Source organism: Pogona vitticeps, chromosome 5, assembly GCF_051106095.1.
Source record: "Pogona vitticeps strain Pit_001003342236 chromosome 5, PviZW2.1, whole genome shotgun sequence".
Classification (NCBI taxonomy): Eukaryota; Metazoa; Chordata; class Lepidosauria; order Squamata; family Agamidae; genus Pogona; species Pogona vitticeps.
The window spans coordinates 29,429,439-29,442,895 of NC_135787.1; the positions used below are offsets into that span (position 1 = coordinate 29,429,439).

At 41.5% G+C, this 13,457-nt stretch overlaps 1 protein-coding gene across 2 annotated transcripts in view; it reads left to right on the forward strand.

Annotated features, from left to right (window-relative positions):
- The first annotated feature begins 1,019 nt into the window (after positions 1 to 1,019).
- Positions 1,020 to 13,457, forward strand: part of LOC110072807 (bifunctional heparan sulfate N-deacetylase/N-sulfotransferase 3) — an 86,076-nt gene continuing 73,638 nt past the window's right edge. Inside the window, exons 1-2 of one of the 2 annotated variants that reach the window (XM_073001718.2) lie at positions 1,020 to 1,157; positions 6,284 to 7,417. In XM_073001718.2, the coding sequence (XP_072857819.2) occupies positions 6,434 to 7,417 (984 nt within the window). In that variant the 5' untranslated portion in view covers positions 1,020 to 1,157; positions 6,284 to 6,433. Of the gene's footprint in view, positions 1,158 to 1,350; positions 1,495 to 6,283; positions 7,418 to 13,457 lie in introns of those variants that run through there. The other variant, XM_078376630.1, reaches the window with a different exon arrangement.

A 13,457-nucleotide genomic window follows, 5' to 3' on the forward strand; every position in this document is an offset into this window, starting at 1 on the left:
TTCCTCTGTTAATTTTTCGAGACGGCGGCTGCGGCGGGATCAAGGCAGCAGCCACAATTTTAAAACACGGCAACACGGCGGAGCTGCTCGCTCGCTCGCTCGCTCGCTCTAGGGCAGGCAGTCCAAGCGCTGTGCGATCCTGCGCGAGTTTACGCAGAAGGGGGGGCACCGTTAGGGGAGGAGGCGCCCCCTTTAGATCCAGGGGGCCATGCCTTTCGGTGGGAGGCGGAAAGTGCGATAAAACGGAGCCGTCGGCAAAGATCGGCTCTCGGGAGAGCCTCGCAAGGCATGGCAGCATTTTTAAAAAAAGCCGAGGCGAGCCCCGTTTGTCATTTTTGCAAATACTCCGCTTGCGGGACTGCACAATTCTCAGCAACCGTAGGAAGCAACCTGGTACACCCCGAGGCATCCCTCTCCGAAGAGTTCCGACCCGTCTCCAGCTCAGCCTCCACCCGAACACTCCTGATTGGCCAGAGGAGGAGGGGCCCCCGACGAATGGGGAGGCAGCTCGGCTAGCGGCGTCCCTCCCCTCGGCTTCTCAAGTGGAAGCAAGCGCCACAGCATCCTCCCGTCCGGGCAGGCCCGTGGAAAGGGGGGTGGCGGCGGCGGCGGCGAGGGCGCTTCTCCTTCTCGCCGGGGGTCTCAGCTTGGGACGCTTGCGCTGCTACTGTGCTTTCACCGCCCCACCCGCCGCTTCTCTCCTTCCCGCCCTTTCAACCCCCCCCCTTTGAGGGACACAGAGGGACCCTGGCGAGGGAAGCTCCTTCGAGGTCCCTTCCGAAAGTCACCTGGCGCGAGGTAGCCCTGGCGGGCTTCTTGGCTCGCTGGCCGGCTGGCCTCGCCTCCCTCTCCGGGGGTGACTGAGAAGAGCCAAGGGAGGCGGGGGAGAGAGAGGGGAGGGAAAGGGGAGAGCAAGCAGCCGCTGCCTCCTTCTGCCTTTGGGGCAGCGACACGGTCCGGCCAGTCGCCCCGGAGAAGGGGAGAGAGAGAAAGAGAGAGAGACCTCGGCGAGCGAGAGGCGGCGGCGGCGGCTTGAGAGAAGCGCCCAAGTTGGGCGTGTGGCGAGAGCTGGTGGGGACGCGGGTGTGGGCCGGAGGCCGCCGAAGGTCGCGCCGGCGTGCGGGAGACACCATGGTTTTTCTGCAGAGCTTCCTCAGGTAAAGAAGACCGCGCGGGGCGCGGCGACGGGCGGCACTTTCCCCCTCGACGCGCGCAGCCGGCGAGGCTCAACTCCTGACCCGGGCTTTCCCTGCCTGCCTCCCCAAAGGAAACTTCTGCGAGGCTGACGGGGTCGCACGCGCAACTGGGAACCGGGAGGAAACCTCTCTCTGCGCCCCCCCCCCAACATATACACACTCACTCACTCACTCCCTCACTCCCCGCTTCCCTCGTTATCGTGTCTGCTCCGCGCTTGACTGGTGATGATGCATCCTGGGCACTTCTGGGAAGGCGAGTTGCGCGCGGGTTGATTGTGCTGATCGTCCCGAGGATCGGGTGAGCCGAGGAAAGATTTCTTTCTAGCAACAAACGCATCCCTCACCTCTTTTTTTTTTTTTTTTTTTTTTTTGCGGATGTGGGTGAGGGTGCATCCTGACGGTTTGGCGCTTGCAATGGTATTATTTAAATTTTATTAGCTTAGTTAACATCTGTCTTTCTGAGTTTGGTACCCAAGCGAGTCTTCCTGCCTCCTGGAGGAGGTTTTCGACGAGACGTGGTTGCCCTCTAGTGTTCTGGGATACGGAAGGCTGCTGCTTTGTGGCGCCAGTCAAAACTCGAAATATAATTGGGAAGCAGCTCGTATTTGTCACTGGTGTTACTCTTAGTTGGGATGGAAAAGAAGAAGAAGAACAAAAAGACGGTGGTTGTAGTTGTTAAAGCTACATGTATTGACTGTTCTCTTCATTTGAAAAAGTTGAGGGATGAGAAGTTGTGGGTCTGTATGTGATTGTAAGGAACGTAGAATTAAAATATGGACTGGGAAATAGTACATATTCAAACTTGGGGAATAGGTACTAGAAATATAAGATACAGTACATTAAAGTGAGCAGAAAGAAGTCAGGTGTGTCCCTCTCTTCATCCAGCATTTCTTAGTTCATGTTATACCGTTTTTCCACCCAAACAAGACAGAGTCTTATATTAATTTTTGCTCCAAAAATGCATTAGGGCTTATTTTCAGGGGATGCTTTATTTTTTCCATGTACAACAATCTACATTTATTCAAGTGGAGTCATGTCATCTTCTGGTGGCTGCACAATGGTGGAGGGTGGGGTTTCACTTAACTGGGGCTTATTTTTGGGGTAGGGCTTATATTATGAGCATCCTGAAAAGTCATACTAGGATTTATTTTCAGGTTAGGTCTTATTTTCTGGGAAATAGTGTATATGACAAGAATAATGAAGTGTTATTAAAATAAATTTAAAAAGTTAAAAATCAGATTGAAATATGGAGGAGGGGAGAGGATGGATATGTAGTTTCCTAGACTGCAGAACTGTGCCCTGTACCTGGAAATAAGCCCAGCTGAACTCAATAGAACTTATTTCTAAGTAGACAAACAAGATTACACTGATCGCTTTGTGTTTTCACTATGTTTCAGCATTTGTATTTGTGGAATGAATAAGTTGATTTCATATTAACAGGTAGATTTTATTTGGTATCCTTCAGGGAAAAAAAACTATATTAAAGGTGGAACAGTATTTCAAGAAATATAACATTTTTGCTTTTGAACCCAACAAGTTGAACTTGTTGGGTTCAAAATGGCAAACAATAATTTAAAAAAAACTTTAAATAAATTCTGTCCTCCCACTCATGTTTTCCAGTGCCTAGTATACAGGTATTTATAAATAAACAAGAAAATGTAATTATTTTCTTCAACAGTTAAGTATTTGAATGTGGACTGATTATTAAGCTGAAGTCAAGAATTGTTACTTCCAGGCAAGTCCCAAGATGTTTGATGGGGATCACTGTTTCCATTGACTTAAAGCTAGGCCAATGCTCATTTTTTGATGTATTAAAATTAAATATACATTTATTTGTTTATTTTATTTATTGATTGATTGATTTGATTTGATTTGATTTGTATCCCACCCATCTGGTCTATACGACCACTCTGTTTATATATTTGTCTATATCTTTCTCTCATACCTTTCTATCTCCTAAATATTTAAGAGAAAGTATTATAGACTCAAGGCTGCTCATATAATCCTGTAAAAATATGGGATATAAATTTACAGCATGCCACTGTGCTAATGCAGCAGCTCAAACTGTAAAATGTCTCATTTCACATTACCACTGCTTCAGAAATCCAAAAATGGCAAATCTTGTGACCATAAATGCATATCTTTTGGGGTATTTTTTAAGAGTACGGATATGTAGAAGTGCCTCATTTTGTGACATCCCTCGTCCCCTTTTAGCAACACTCCCACCTGATCCTCCTCTGGATCCATGATGGTAATTGGCTGTCTCCAGTTCACTGTCAAGACCCCATTGGTGCAAATGAGGAAACATAAACTGAAGTCCAGGTTATAGATTGATTGGTACTGGCAGGACAGAAGGCTGCCAACAGAGGTCTACAGAGCTAGTCATTATTTTAATTTTATTTTCCCCTCTTTTTTCCAGACTCCAGAAGAAAGGTTCTATTGACTTCCCAAGGCAGTCAAAGGGGAGGGAGAGTCATTAAAAGACTAAGGGACCAATTGTCCTTAATTCATTCATAAGACATGAGCAGGGAGACTGCTGTTTTATACTTTCTGTGCATCCCATCCTACCTTGGTCCTGTATATTGGATCTCAAATCAGTGATACTGTGGTCACAAGACTTCGAAGATTTAATCAATAATTTTTGCAGTTGGAAAGACAAGGAAGGTATCAGATATAATATCCACAAATATGTCACTTAAACACTTTTTTGTTGTGTTATGTTTGCCTACTTTAGGCCAGAACTCAAGTAACATCTCACTTGTTTAAGCATGATTTTAACATGTTTTATAGATAATGTAAATACTGCCTCTTCAGGTTGATGGAATGGTGTAAATACTGCATTTACCATGATCTTTTCGTAACATGAAATCCCCCATGTCCTGTACTTTTAAACCATGATTAATGCTTATAAGCAACTATGCATGCTTATAGTTCTTTGTAGGAAGAAAGAAGGTGAATAGTTTCAGTTATGGGCTGGGTTAGTAGCCATAATCAGAAGGCTTGTCTTTCTACCATCCTAGCCAATAACTGAAATTGTTGGGCTTGTTTCCAAGGAAGAGCTTGAGGACTGGAAACCTACTGACCATTTTAAAGATGATAAGTTGGGGATAGAGAAGTGTGTGTTTGTTTTGGAAAGTGCTCTTAAGGAAAGAACTATATACAAGGATATCAGATCATTGGACTGTATTTATAAGGAGACACTCAAGTAGCAATTAAAAATTAGTATTGCTTTAATTGTAGTTAATAATTGGTTTTGAAGCAGAATTTGAACAATGTGCAGGAACTGGCTTGATGAAAAGAATAAGAAACCTGCGTTGGTATCATCATCATGTGCTCTCCAGTCAATTCTACTTAGGATGACCCTTTTCAGGGTTTTCCAGGTAGCAAATACTCTACCTGGAAAACCTTTTTCTGGGGATATCTTGGGAATACCATTCATTCCCCTCCTCTGTTTGACCATATTGCATGTTCTAGCCCCATTTTGTTATTGCCAGTGCTTCTGTAGGAAACTAAACCCCTGGAAATTGTGTACAAGGAGCTATGTATAGCCAGAAGGAATAAGGAGAGTTGAGGAGTCTTTAAAACAGCACCTTTGTGGCTGTGTATATGTAACTCTGGCATCAGAAATGGCTGAGTATAACTCACTAAGCTGCTATTTTCAGTCTGCCAAGCATTGGCATAAACTGGGTTGTGTTTAACAAACAGCACCCACTAATAGAAGAGCACCATTTAGCAGAATTTTTCTTCCCTACCACAAACTCCTTGTGCCACCCCATGTCTGCTCCTGAGTGCTGAGGGACCTGCCCCCCAGCCAGATTCGGAGAGGTGTGGGGCCAAAGAGAGGAAAAGTTCCAGTGTGCAAGTAGAAGCCTGCTTGTGCAAAGCAGAATATATTCTTGTGTTTGTTTATTTGTCTGGAAGGGTGTAAATATACAGGTAGATGACACATTGACGATACAGCTAAGGCCAATACAATACCAAGCTATTCCCCCTGTAGTGCCACATGTCCATAGTGCAGAAGGATGCACACACTTCCTAAGGCTGATGTTTGAACATCTACTGCTTTAAATTAAAGTAACATTTTTGTCTCTAGTATTCAAAAATGCACATTTTGTCTGTGCAGGAAAGATACTGGCTGGTTGGAGAGCTTGATACCATCACCTCTGAGGAACTACATGAGTGCTATAGCAATACCTGTTGTACTTGTAGGGGTTACTGAAATGTATTGAATTCAGTGTTACTGAAATTCACTTATGATTTGTTTCCCTATGGAAGGTTTAGTCTGTGACTCAGCAGGTACAAAATTCTTTCTCAAAATAAGTTAGACTGGTTCCATCTGTCTTGGCTTTGGTGTGGGAAAGTGCAGTAATTTTTTTTAATTTTGTTTGGCTCTCGGTGGGGCTTGAATGTGTTAACTTATTTAGCCTCGTGACGCAGTGGTTAAACTGCTGTACTGCAGCCAAAACTGTGCTCACGACCTGGGGTTCAATCCCAGGTAGCGGCTCAAGGTTGACTCAGCCTTCTATCCTTCTAAGGTCAGTAAAATGAGTACCCAGCTCGCTGGGGGGGGCAATGTGTAGCCTGCATAATTAACTTGTAAAGCGCTCAGAGAGTGCTTGAAGTGCTATGGGGTGGTATATGAGCAGCACGCTTTGCTTTTTGCTTTAATCTGTTTATAATTTCCCTTGAAATTATGTTCTGTAACTAAAATTGTAGTGATGTCATTGGTTTTAATGTTTTTGTATACTATCTTAATGGGCAATGCTAAGGTCAAATGGTAGTCTCCAAATGCTTTCTTATAAATAAAATAAGATAAGTAGATTATATAGATTTCTGGTTTGAATTATGGTTTGGAAGGAATTAAATTAACCTATGTATCCCTCAGACCCTTTTGTGATTTTCCGCTATAATTATTCTCAACCATCTTTTTATTTTTCTATTATGTATCTCATTTTTCTTTGGCTATGTTTCACCCTTTGAGTTTTAGTTCATATTAAAAAAGTTTGTCATTTGCTAGATTAGATGCTGTCATATATTAACATAGGAATGAAAATCTCAACTCTCTTTTTTTTCTTTTTTTTTCCTAGCATGTATTTTCTGTGAGTTGTGCTGAGGATAGATTTACACGCTGCAATGGTGACATAAACAGCTACGCTGGACTGGAATAAATTTTGAAACATCTCTCTTTAATATAAATGTTGCTGCCATTGGAAACCATATAAGGCATTACTTACAACATGACTTTTATTGTGAAGCTTCATAGACATTTTCAGAGAACAGTTATACTGCTGGCTACCTTTTGTACGGTGAGCATAGTTATTTCAGCATACTATTTGTACAGCGGCTACAAACAGGAGAATGAACTTTCCGAGATCTCTTCAGAAGTGGAATGTGGAGATCTTCCAGTCCTACTGCCCTACAAGTTAGCACCATGGAGGACCATGAAACCCATTGATCCCCTAAGAACAGATCCTGTGGTTCTGGTTTTTGTGGAAAGCCAGTACTCAGCACTTGGACAAGACATAATCATGATTTTGGAGTCCAGCAGATTCCAGTATCATATAGAAATTGCTTCTGGGAAAGGTGACCTTCCTGTGCTTATAGATAAAAACAGAGGCAAATATGTTCTCATCATATATGAAAATATATTTAAGTATCTGAATATGGATTCTTGGAATCGAGGCCTTCTACATAAGTACTGTGGAGAATATGGTGTAGGGATGATTGGGTTCCATAAAAGCAGTGAAAACAATTTGCAGACTGTCCAGTTAAAAGGTTTTCCTTTCTATATCCATAGCAGTGTGAATGTTAAAGACTGTTGCATCAATCCTCATTCTCCTCTGCTCCATTTGACTAAATCATCTAAATTTGATAAAGGCCCTTTACCTGGCAATGACTGGACTGTTTTCCACATAAATCATTCAGCCTACCAACCTGTTATATTTGCAAAAGTAAAAGCTCCTGAAAACCTCCCTCCACCTGTAATTAAAAATGCAGTCCATGCAACTGTCATTCATGACTTGGGACTTCAAGATGGGATTCAACGTGTTCTTTTTGGCAACAATTTGAACTTCTGGCTACACAAGCTCATATTTATAGACGCTATTTCATTCTTGACTGGGAAGAGGCTCATGTTGTCCTTGGATAGATACATTCTTGTTGATATAGATGACATCTTCGTTGGCAAGGAGGGAACAAGGATGAAGGCCAATGATGTTCAGGTAAAACGTGTGAAAAAATTTCTCCCTTATTATGTTGGTGTTGTTGAAATTTCAAGAGCAGATTCTAACTTTTAACATGATATTGTGGAGTTGCAATGAAAAAGTGCCATTGTCTTTCATTAGAACAAATTATGGCAAATATAATTTCTTGAAACAGAATTGCTGTCTTAGGCAGCTCTATCCAGAAGACAAATACAGTATTTGGCCTAACTCCAATTGTTAGTCTCAGCCACAGTAGACCTATTAAATAAATGGGAACATTAACTTAAGAAGTCATTCAGCACATCTGTTCAAGCTGGAACTAACAATAGAATGTAGCCTTTGATCCTAAGTCAGTTTGGATGAAATCTCTACTCACATTTTTTTCCACACCATGCACAATGTTAGACATTTCTATCATGTATCTCTCATTTTCTCCCTTTTTGTTTCCCTATTTTTAAAAACTTACTAACAGCTCAGTGAAGGGTGAAATCTAGATTTCTCATGTTCCAGTTCAACATTCTAACCACTACTTGACACTGATTTTCCCAGTGTATAATACTCTGACACACATTTGACATTTTCCACATATAGGGAGAACTATTTGGAGGTCTTAACTATCCCTTTTTATTTTAACCACTGGGGATAATTTGGTGACGGCTGCAAATGGGACCATCTCAAAGCACTGTGGGAAAGTCTTGGTATACATATTCCATAGTTATACAGATGAACTTGTCTCACAGAGGTAAAGGGATGGGACTTTCAGGAAAAAAGAACTCTTCAGTCCTATAATTTGGTAGGAACCCTCCAGGCTGAATTATGAGACTGGAAGCCATGATATAACAGGAGGCATGCCATTGCAGTACCATTTCTTCATGCACTTTGCAAAGTGCCCCTGTGCACCTTTGCCAGTTGTGAGAATTCCCAGTGACTAGCAAGGGTCCATGAGATAATTAGTTCCAATGCAGGCTGCCTACTCTATCCCGCCCCCAATACTGATCCCAACCATTACATTGTTCTAGGCATAATATCTCTCTTTCCTTCTGTATGTCTTGTTCACTGTTTCTAAGGATCAGTGTATGCATTGTTTTGTGAGAGCAACAGGGGTGATGTAGTAATTGCTACAAACTGAAGACTACCTTTAGCAATTCCATAATGCACACACAATGCAACAGTCACATGCATCCTGAAAGCACAGAAGGAAGACTTTAATCAGCTGCAGTTTGTCACTTCTGATGACATCATACCTATTGTGCAAGTGAACCCCATGCAACAGGATTTCGGCCAGTGCATCACTGCATTTTACACATCCTATATTTTTAAATTAGCATGCTTTATTTTGCAAATTTTTTATAAGAAAGTCAACATGGGCTTCAATTGCAAGTATGATTATGCAAATCCTAAGGTCTGCCACAACCATGCTACTGGAACACTAATGTGATTTCAGTTTCTAATGGCAAGGTATCTGTAATGTATATTATGACCCTAAGGATGGTGGGCTTGGCATGCAAGGAATTCATTTTAAAGAAAATGTCCTGAGTGCTACTAGATAACCTGTTAAGTCATACTGTTACATTGTTATAGTTTTGCTTCTTTATCTAATTTATGCCTCCATTGTTTTGTAAACATTTTTAGAGATGGTTGCTGTGTTGTTGATTTTTATTGCAAAAAGTTTTGCAAAGAAAACCCTGTACAGTACATTTTCTTATTTTCAAATATGTTGATAAATTTAGTGACAAGTTGAAAGGTTTTAAACAGAATGAGAATACATTTAGGTATAATAGGAATTATGCAAACATACAGTATGCTCAGATTGACTCTAATCCTTGACAGAAATCTCCTCAGCAGAAAACTGCAGATCTTTATGTAAAACTTTCTGAATCCATGTTACAGTTTTACTACCTTAAAAGCCAGGCAAGAGAGACATCTATTATAACCATTTTTAAAGCCATATAGTCCATATCAGCATTCAGATCTGTGGGCACATTTCCACAAATATAATTACTTCCTTAGCCTGGTCATTTCAGCAGCATTAAGGAGAGTCACTTCTTTTGAACTACAGCTTCCAGAACTGCCAACATCATGGCGACCTGAGCATATTGGAAGTTGCAGTCCAAAAGCTAACTTATGCTACAGTACTTAGATATCAGTGGGAGTTTTAAACTTGTGGATAAAATCCTGTTGCGTAGCTCTGCCTGTGCAAGATGAATTATATCATACTTTGTTGTTGCTTAGTCGTTAAGTCGCGTCCGACTCTTTGTGACCCCATGGACCAGAACAAGTGGGCCCTCCTGTCTTCCACTGCCTCCCGGAGTTGGGTCAAATTCATGTTGGTCACTTCCATGACTCGTCCTCTGTCGTCCCATTCTTCTCTTGCTTTTCCCAACATCAGGGTCTTTTCCAGAGAGTCTTCTCTTCTCATGAGATGGCCAAAGTCTTGGAGCCTCAGCTTCAGGATCTGTCCTTCCAGTGAGCACTCAGGGTTGATTTCCTTCAAAATGGATAGGTTTGTTCTCCTTGCAGTCCAGGGGATTCTCAAGAGTCTCATCCAGCACCACAATTTAAAATCAATTCTTTGGCGGTCAGCTTTCTTTATGGTCCTGCTCAAACTTCCATACATCGCTACTGGAAAAACCATAGCTTTGACTATGCGGAACTTTGTTGGCAAGATGATGTCTCTGCTTTTTAAGGTGCTGTTGAGGTTTGTCATTGCTTTCCTCCCAAGAAGCAGGCATCTTTTAATTTGTGGATGCTGTCACCACCTGCAGTGATCATGAAGCCCAATAAGGTAAAATCTCTCACTATGTCCATATCTTCCCCTTCTATTTGTCAGGAGGTGGTGGGACCAGTGGCCATGATCTTAGTTTTTTTGATGTTGAGCTTCAGACCATATTTTTGTGCTCTCCTCTTTCACCCTCATTAAGAGGCTTCCTTAATTCCTCCTCACTTTCTGCCATCAGAGTGGTATCATCTGCATATCTGAGGTTGTTGATATTTCTTCCAGCAGTCTTAATTCTGGCTTGGGATTCATCCAGTCCTGCCTTTTGCATGATGTATTCTGCATATAAGTTATCCAGTTCTAATTGTTGCTTCCTATCCCACATATATATTTCTCAGGAGGTAGATAAGGTGGTCAGGCAATCCCATTTCTTTAAGAACTTGCCATAGTTTGTTGTGGTGCACACAATCAAAGGCTTTTTTGTAGTCAATGAAGCAGAAGTATTGTAGATGTTTTTTCTGGAACTCTCTGGCTTTCTCTGTAATCCAGTGCATGTTAGCAATTTGGTCTCTAGTTTCTTTGCCCCTTTGAAATCCAGCTTGTATTTCTGAGAGTTCTTGGTCTACATACTGCTGAAGTCTACCTTGTAGAATTTTGAGCATAACCTTGCTAGCATGTGAAATGAGTGCAATTGTACGGTATATATCATACTGGTGCTGGTTAAAGGTTGCTTTATTTATTTATTTCAAGGTATACATAGCTCGCATGCAATGAAGCAAAGTCATGTGCACCCCAAAAATGAAAAAGAAAGTTTTCAGATAGCAATAATTTGCTGCTAATGATGACATCATTTTCATCACATAGGCGTAATCTGGCAAGTGGAATTTTGGCCTTTTTTACTTTCTGCTATTTGGAATCAACAGCCTATAAACATGTTTAACTAGCTTATAGTTCATCTTAAGCCTGAATAATGGGCTATATGGTTGCCATTTCCATGTGATAAGGCAGACTTCTCTGGTCCGGTGCCTCCACCAGATGTGTTGGACTGCAAATGTGGGTAGCTCATGACCAGTGCACACAGTGCTCCTCCAAAACATTTTGGGCCGAGTTGCCGTCACTTCTGAGTCCACAAGCCATCCCTGACTCCAACTCCAATGATCCCACAGCCATTTGGAGGGTAGCTAGTTGGAGAAGGCTGTAGCAAGGGCTCTAACACTGCATGGGTAACTCTTGAAAACACGAACTGATAGGAGATTTTATTTGCAGTTATCCTGCCTTCTTCATTGTGAGAATTTATCACACAAACCACCAAACTATGTGGATGGGTGGTTGGTGTTTAAGTTTTTGATTTATTAGACAAGAAGCTGGTTGGGATTTATGTCATGCTGAATAAATAAAAGATAGATCTCTGGTTTGTTTACCAGCTGCCATTTGCAGGCAAAGCCAATCATGGACAGTAAAGCAGCTTGCACACTGATCTGAGCACAATAAGACAGAAATTTCAGATTTTCAGCTGGAAGGCAAATTTAAACAACTTCTTTAGTTCCATTGATTTCAATGTGAGGCATTTAAGCACATGCTCAGCTTCTGCCTGTGAATGCAGCAAACCTTTAAATACTGACATCTTTGTCTGCATCATAGCCAGGATTTGTAGGAAATGGAAGGATTCCCACTAGGTTTAAACAGTAGATTAAGTACTTACATCTACTTTTTACCGTATATTTTAAAAATCAAAGTTACACCTATATTCAATATGCGGGTTTAGCCATTTGTTCTTTTCATAGGTCTGTATTAAAACTCATTCTGTTATGAAGAAGAAAATGGCATGAAGATGTACTTGTGTAGGAAGCACTCAGATCTATTATATATGTAAAGCAAAAAAATGCCTACTATAATTTCAAAACTATCATTAACTTGAATTATTAATCTAAAATCACCTCTTCCACCCTCTTCACAATCTCTTTTGTAAAGCAAAGTATTCAACAGTTATTGTTGCACAGTATATGTAATGTCAATACAATTGAGGGGTTTTTTTACTTATAGCATGCATCGTTAAAACCTGTGATTACTAAGCAAACTAGCATCCAGGGACATAGTATTACCCCCCCCCCCCACTCTTTACAGATTTTACAGTCTCAGCTATTGAAAATACTTGTTGATATTCCATGCAGAGATAATTCAAATAATAAAATCCTATTAAATTCTTAAACCACATTCAAATGTTATAAGCAATCCTTGGGTCATTCATTTTACTAACAGATTTCTCTTAACAAAAGAAGAAAGGATGAAGACGGTAAAAATAGATTTCTTCAAAAGGTGTGCTTGTTCACACAAATCCATGATTTACTTCTGTTGGAGGAAAATGTGTGTGCATGTGCAGACACACAAATGTACATACAATCCATGAGGGGTGAGCATCACTTGTATTGCTAAAGCATTTAATTTATGACTCACCAATAATAATGACACCTTCATTGTCATTCATGACTCATCCAGAAGCTTTTTCATTGTCATTGGTGAGTCATCCAGAAGCTTTTTTCTGCTATCCATTAACTTTCAGGAACAGGGTAGATAGAGTGTGGCCTAGGGACCCAAATGCATCCCCAGCCCCCAGCCCACCCCAAAATTAAACAAATCTTTTAAATTATTTTTTCGAAAAGTTCCTTTGTGCACTCTAGGGGATATTTGAGGCATGTTTGCTATGTTTGGGCTGATCCCCAAACACTCTTGGGACTTCCACACCTTTTTTTTATTTTTTAAAAATTCACCATTAGAGAGGATTTTTCAATGTGGATATGCATGACCATTAGATGTCTGGAGGTTACTCACGCCTGTTCCAGGGATACAGGGAGGCCCTCATAGAGTCTTCAAAGGGAAGTAAAAATAGAATATTTTAAGTCATCTCCCAGCCTACTGGCCTCCACATGTTTTCAACTCCAGCAGGACCAGGAGTGAAGGAGGCTCTAAGGAGACCTCTGTGTTGTTGTTGTTTAGTCATTTAGTCATGTCCAACTCTTCGTGACCCCATGGACCAGAGCACGCCAGGCCCTCCTGTCTTCCACTGCCTCTGTAGCTTGGGGCTATTTGAAGAACCATACCTCCCAGTATGAGTTTCCTTGGGTATTGCTATCTGTGTGGGAGGCCTTTATTTTGATTTCTTGCCATTAGAAACATATTTGGACAGAAGATACAAGAGGGCAAAATAGAGGAACTTTAGGTAGGTGATTCCAGGCTGCAGAACGCCCATGAAAGGTATTTATTTCCCCTCTCAACTGTCTTTCCATCAGAAATCAGTGATCTATATTGGCATTTAAATGGGCTGCTGAGAGAGGAACTTTCAGT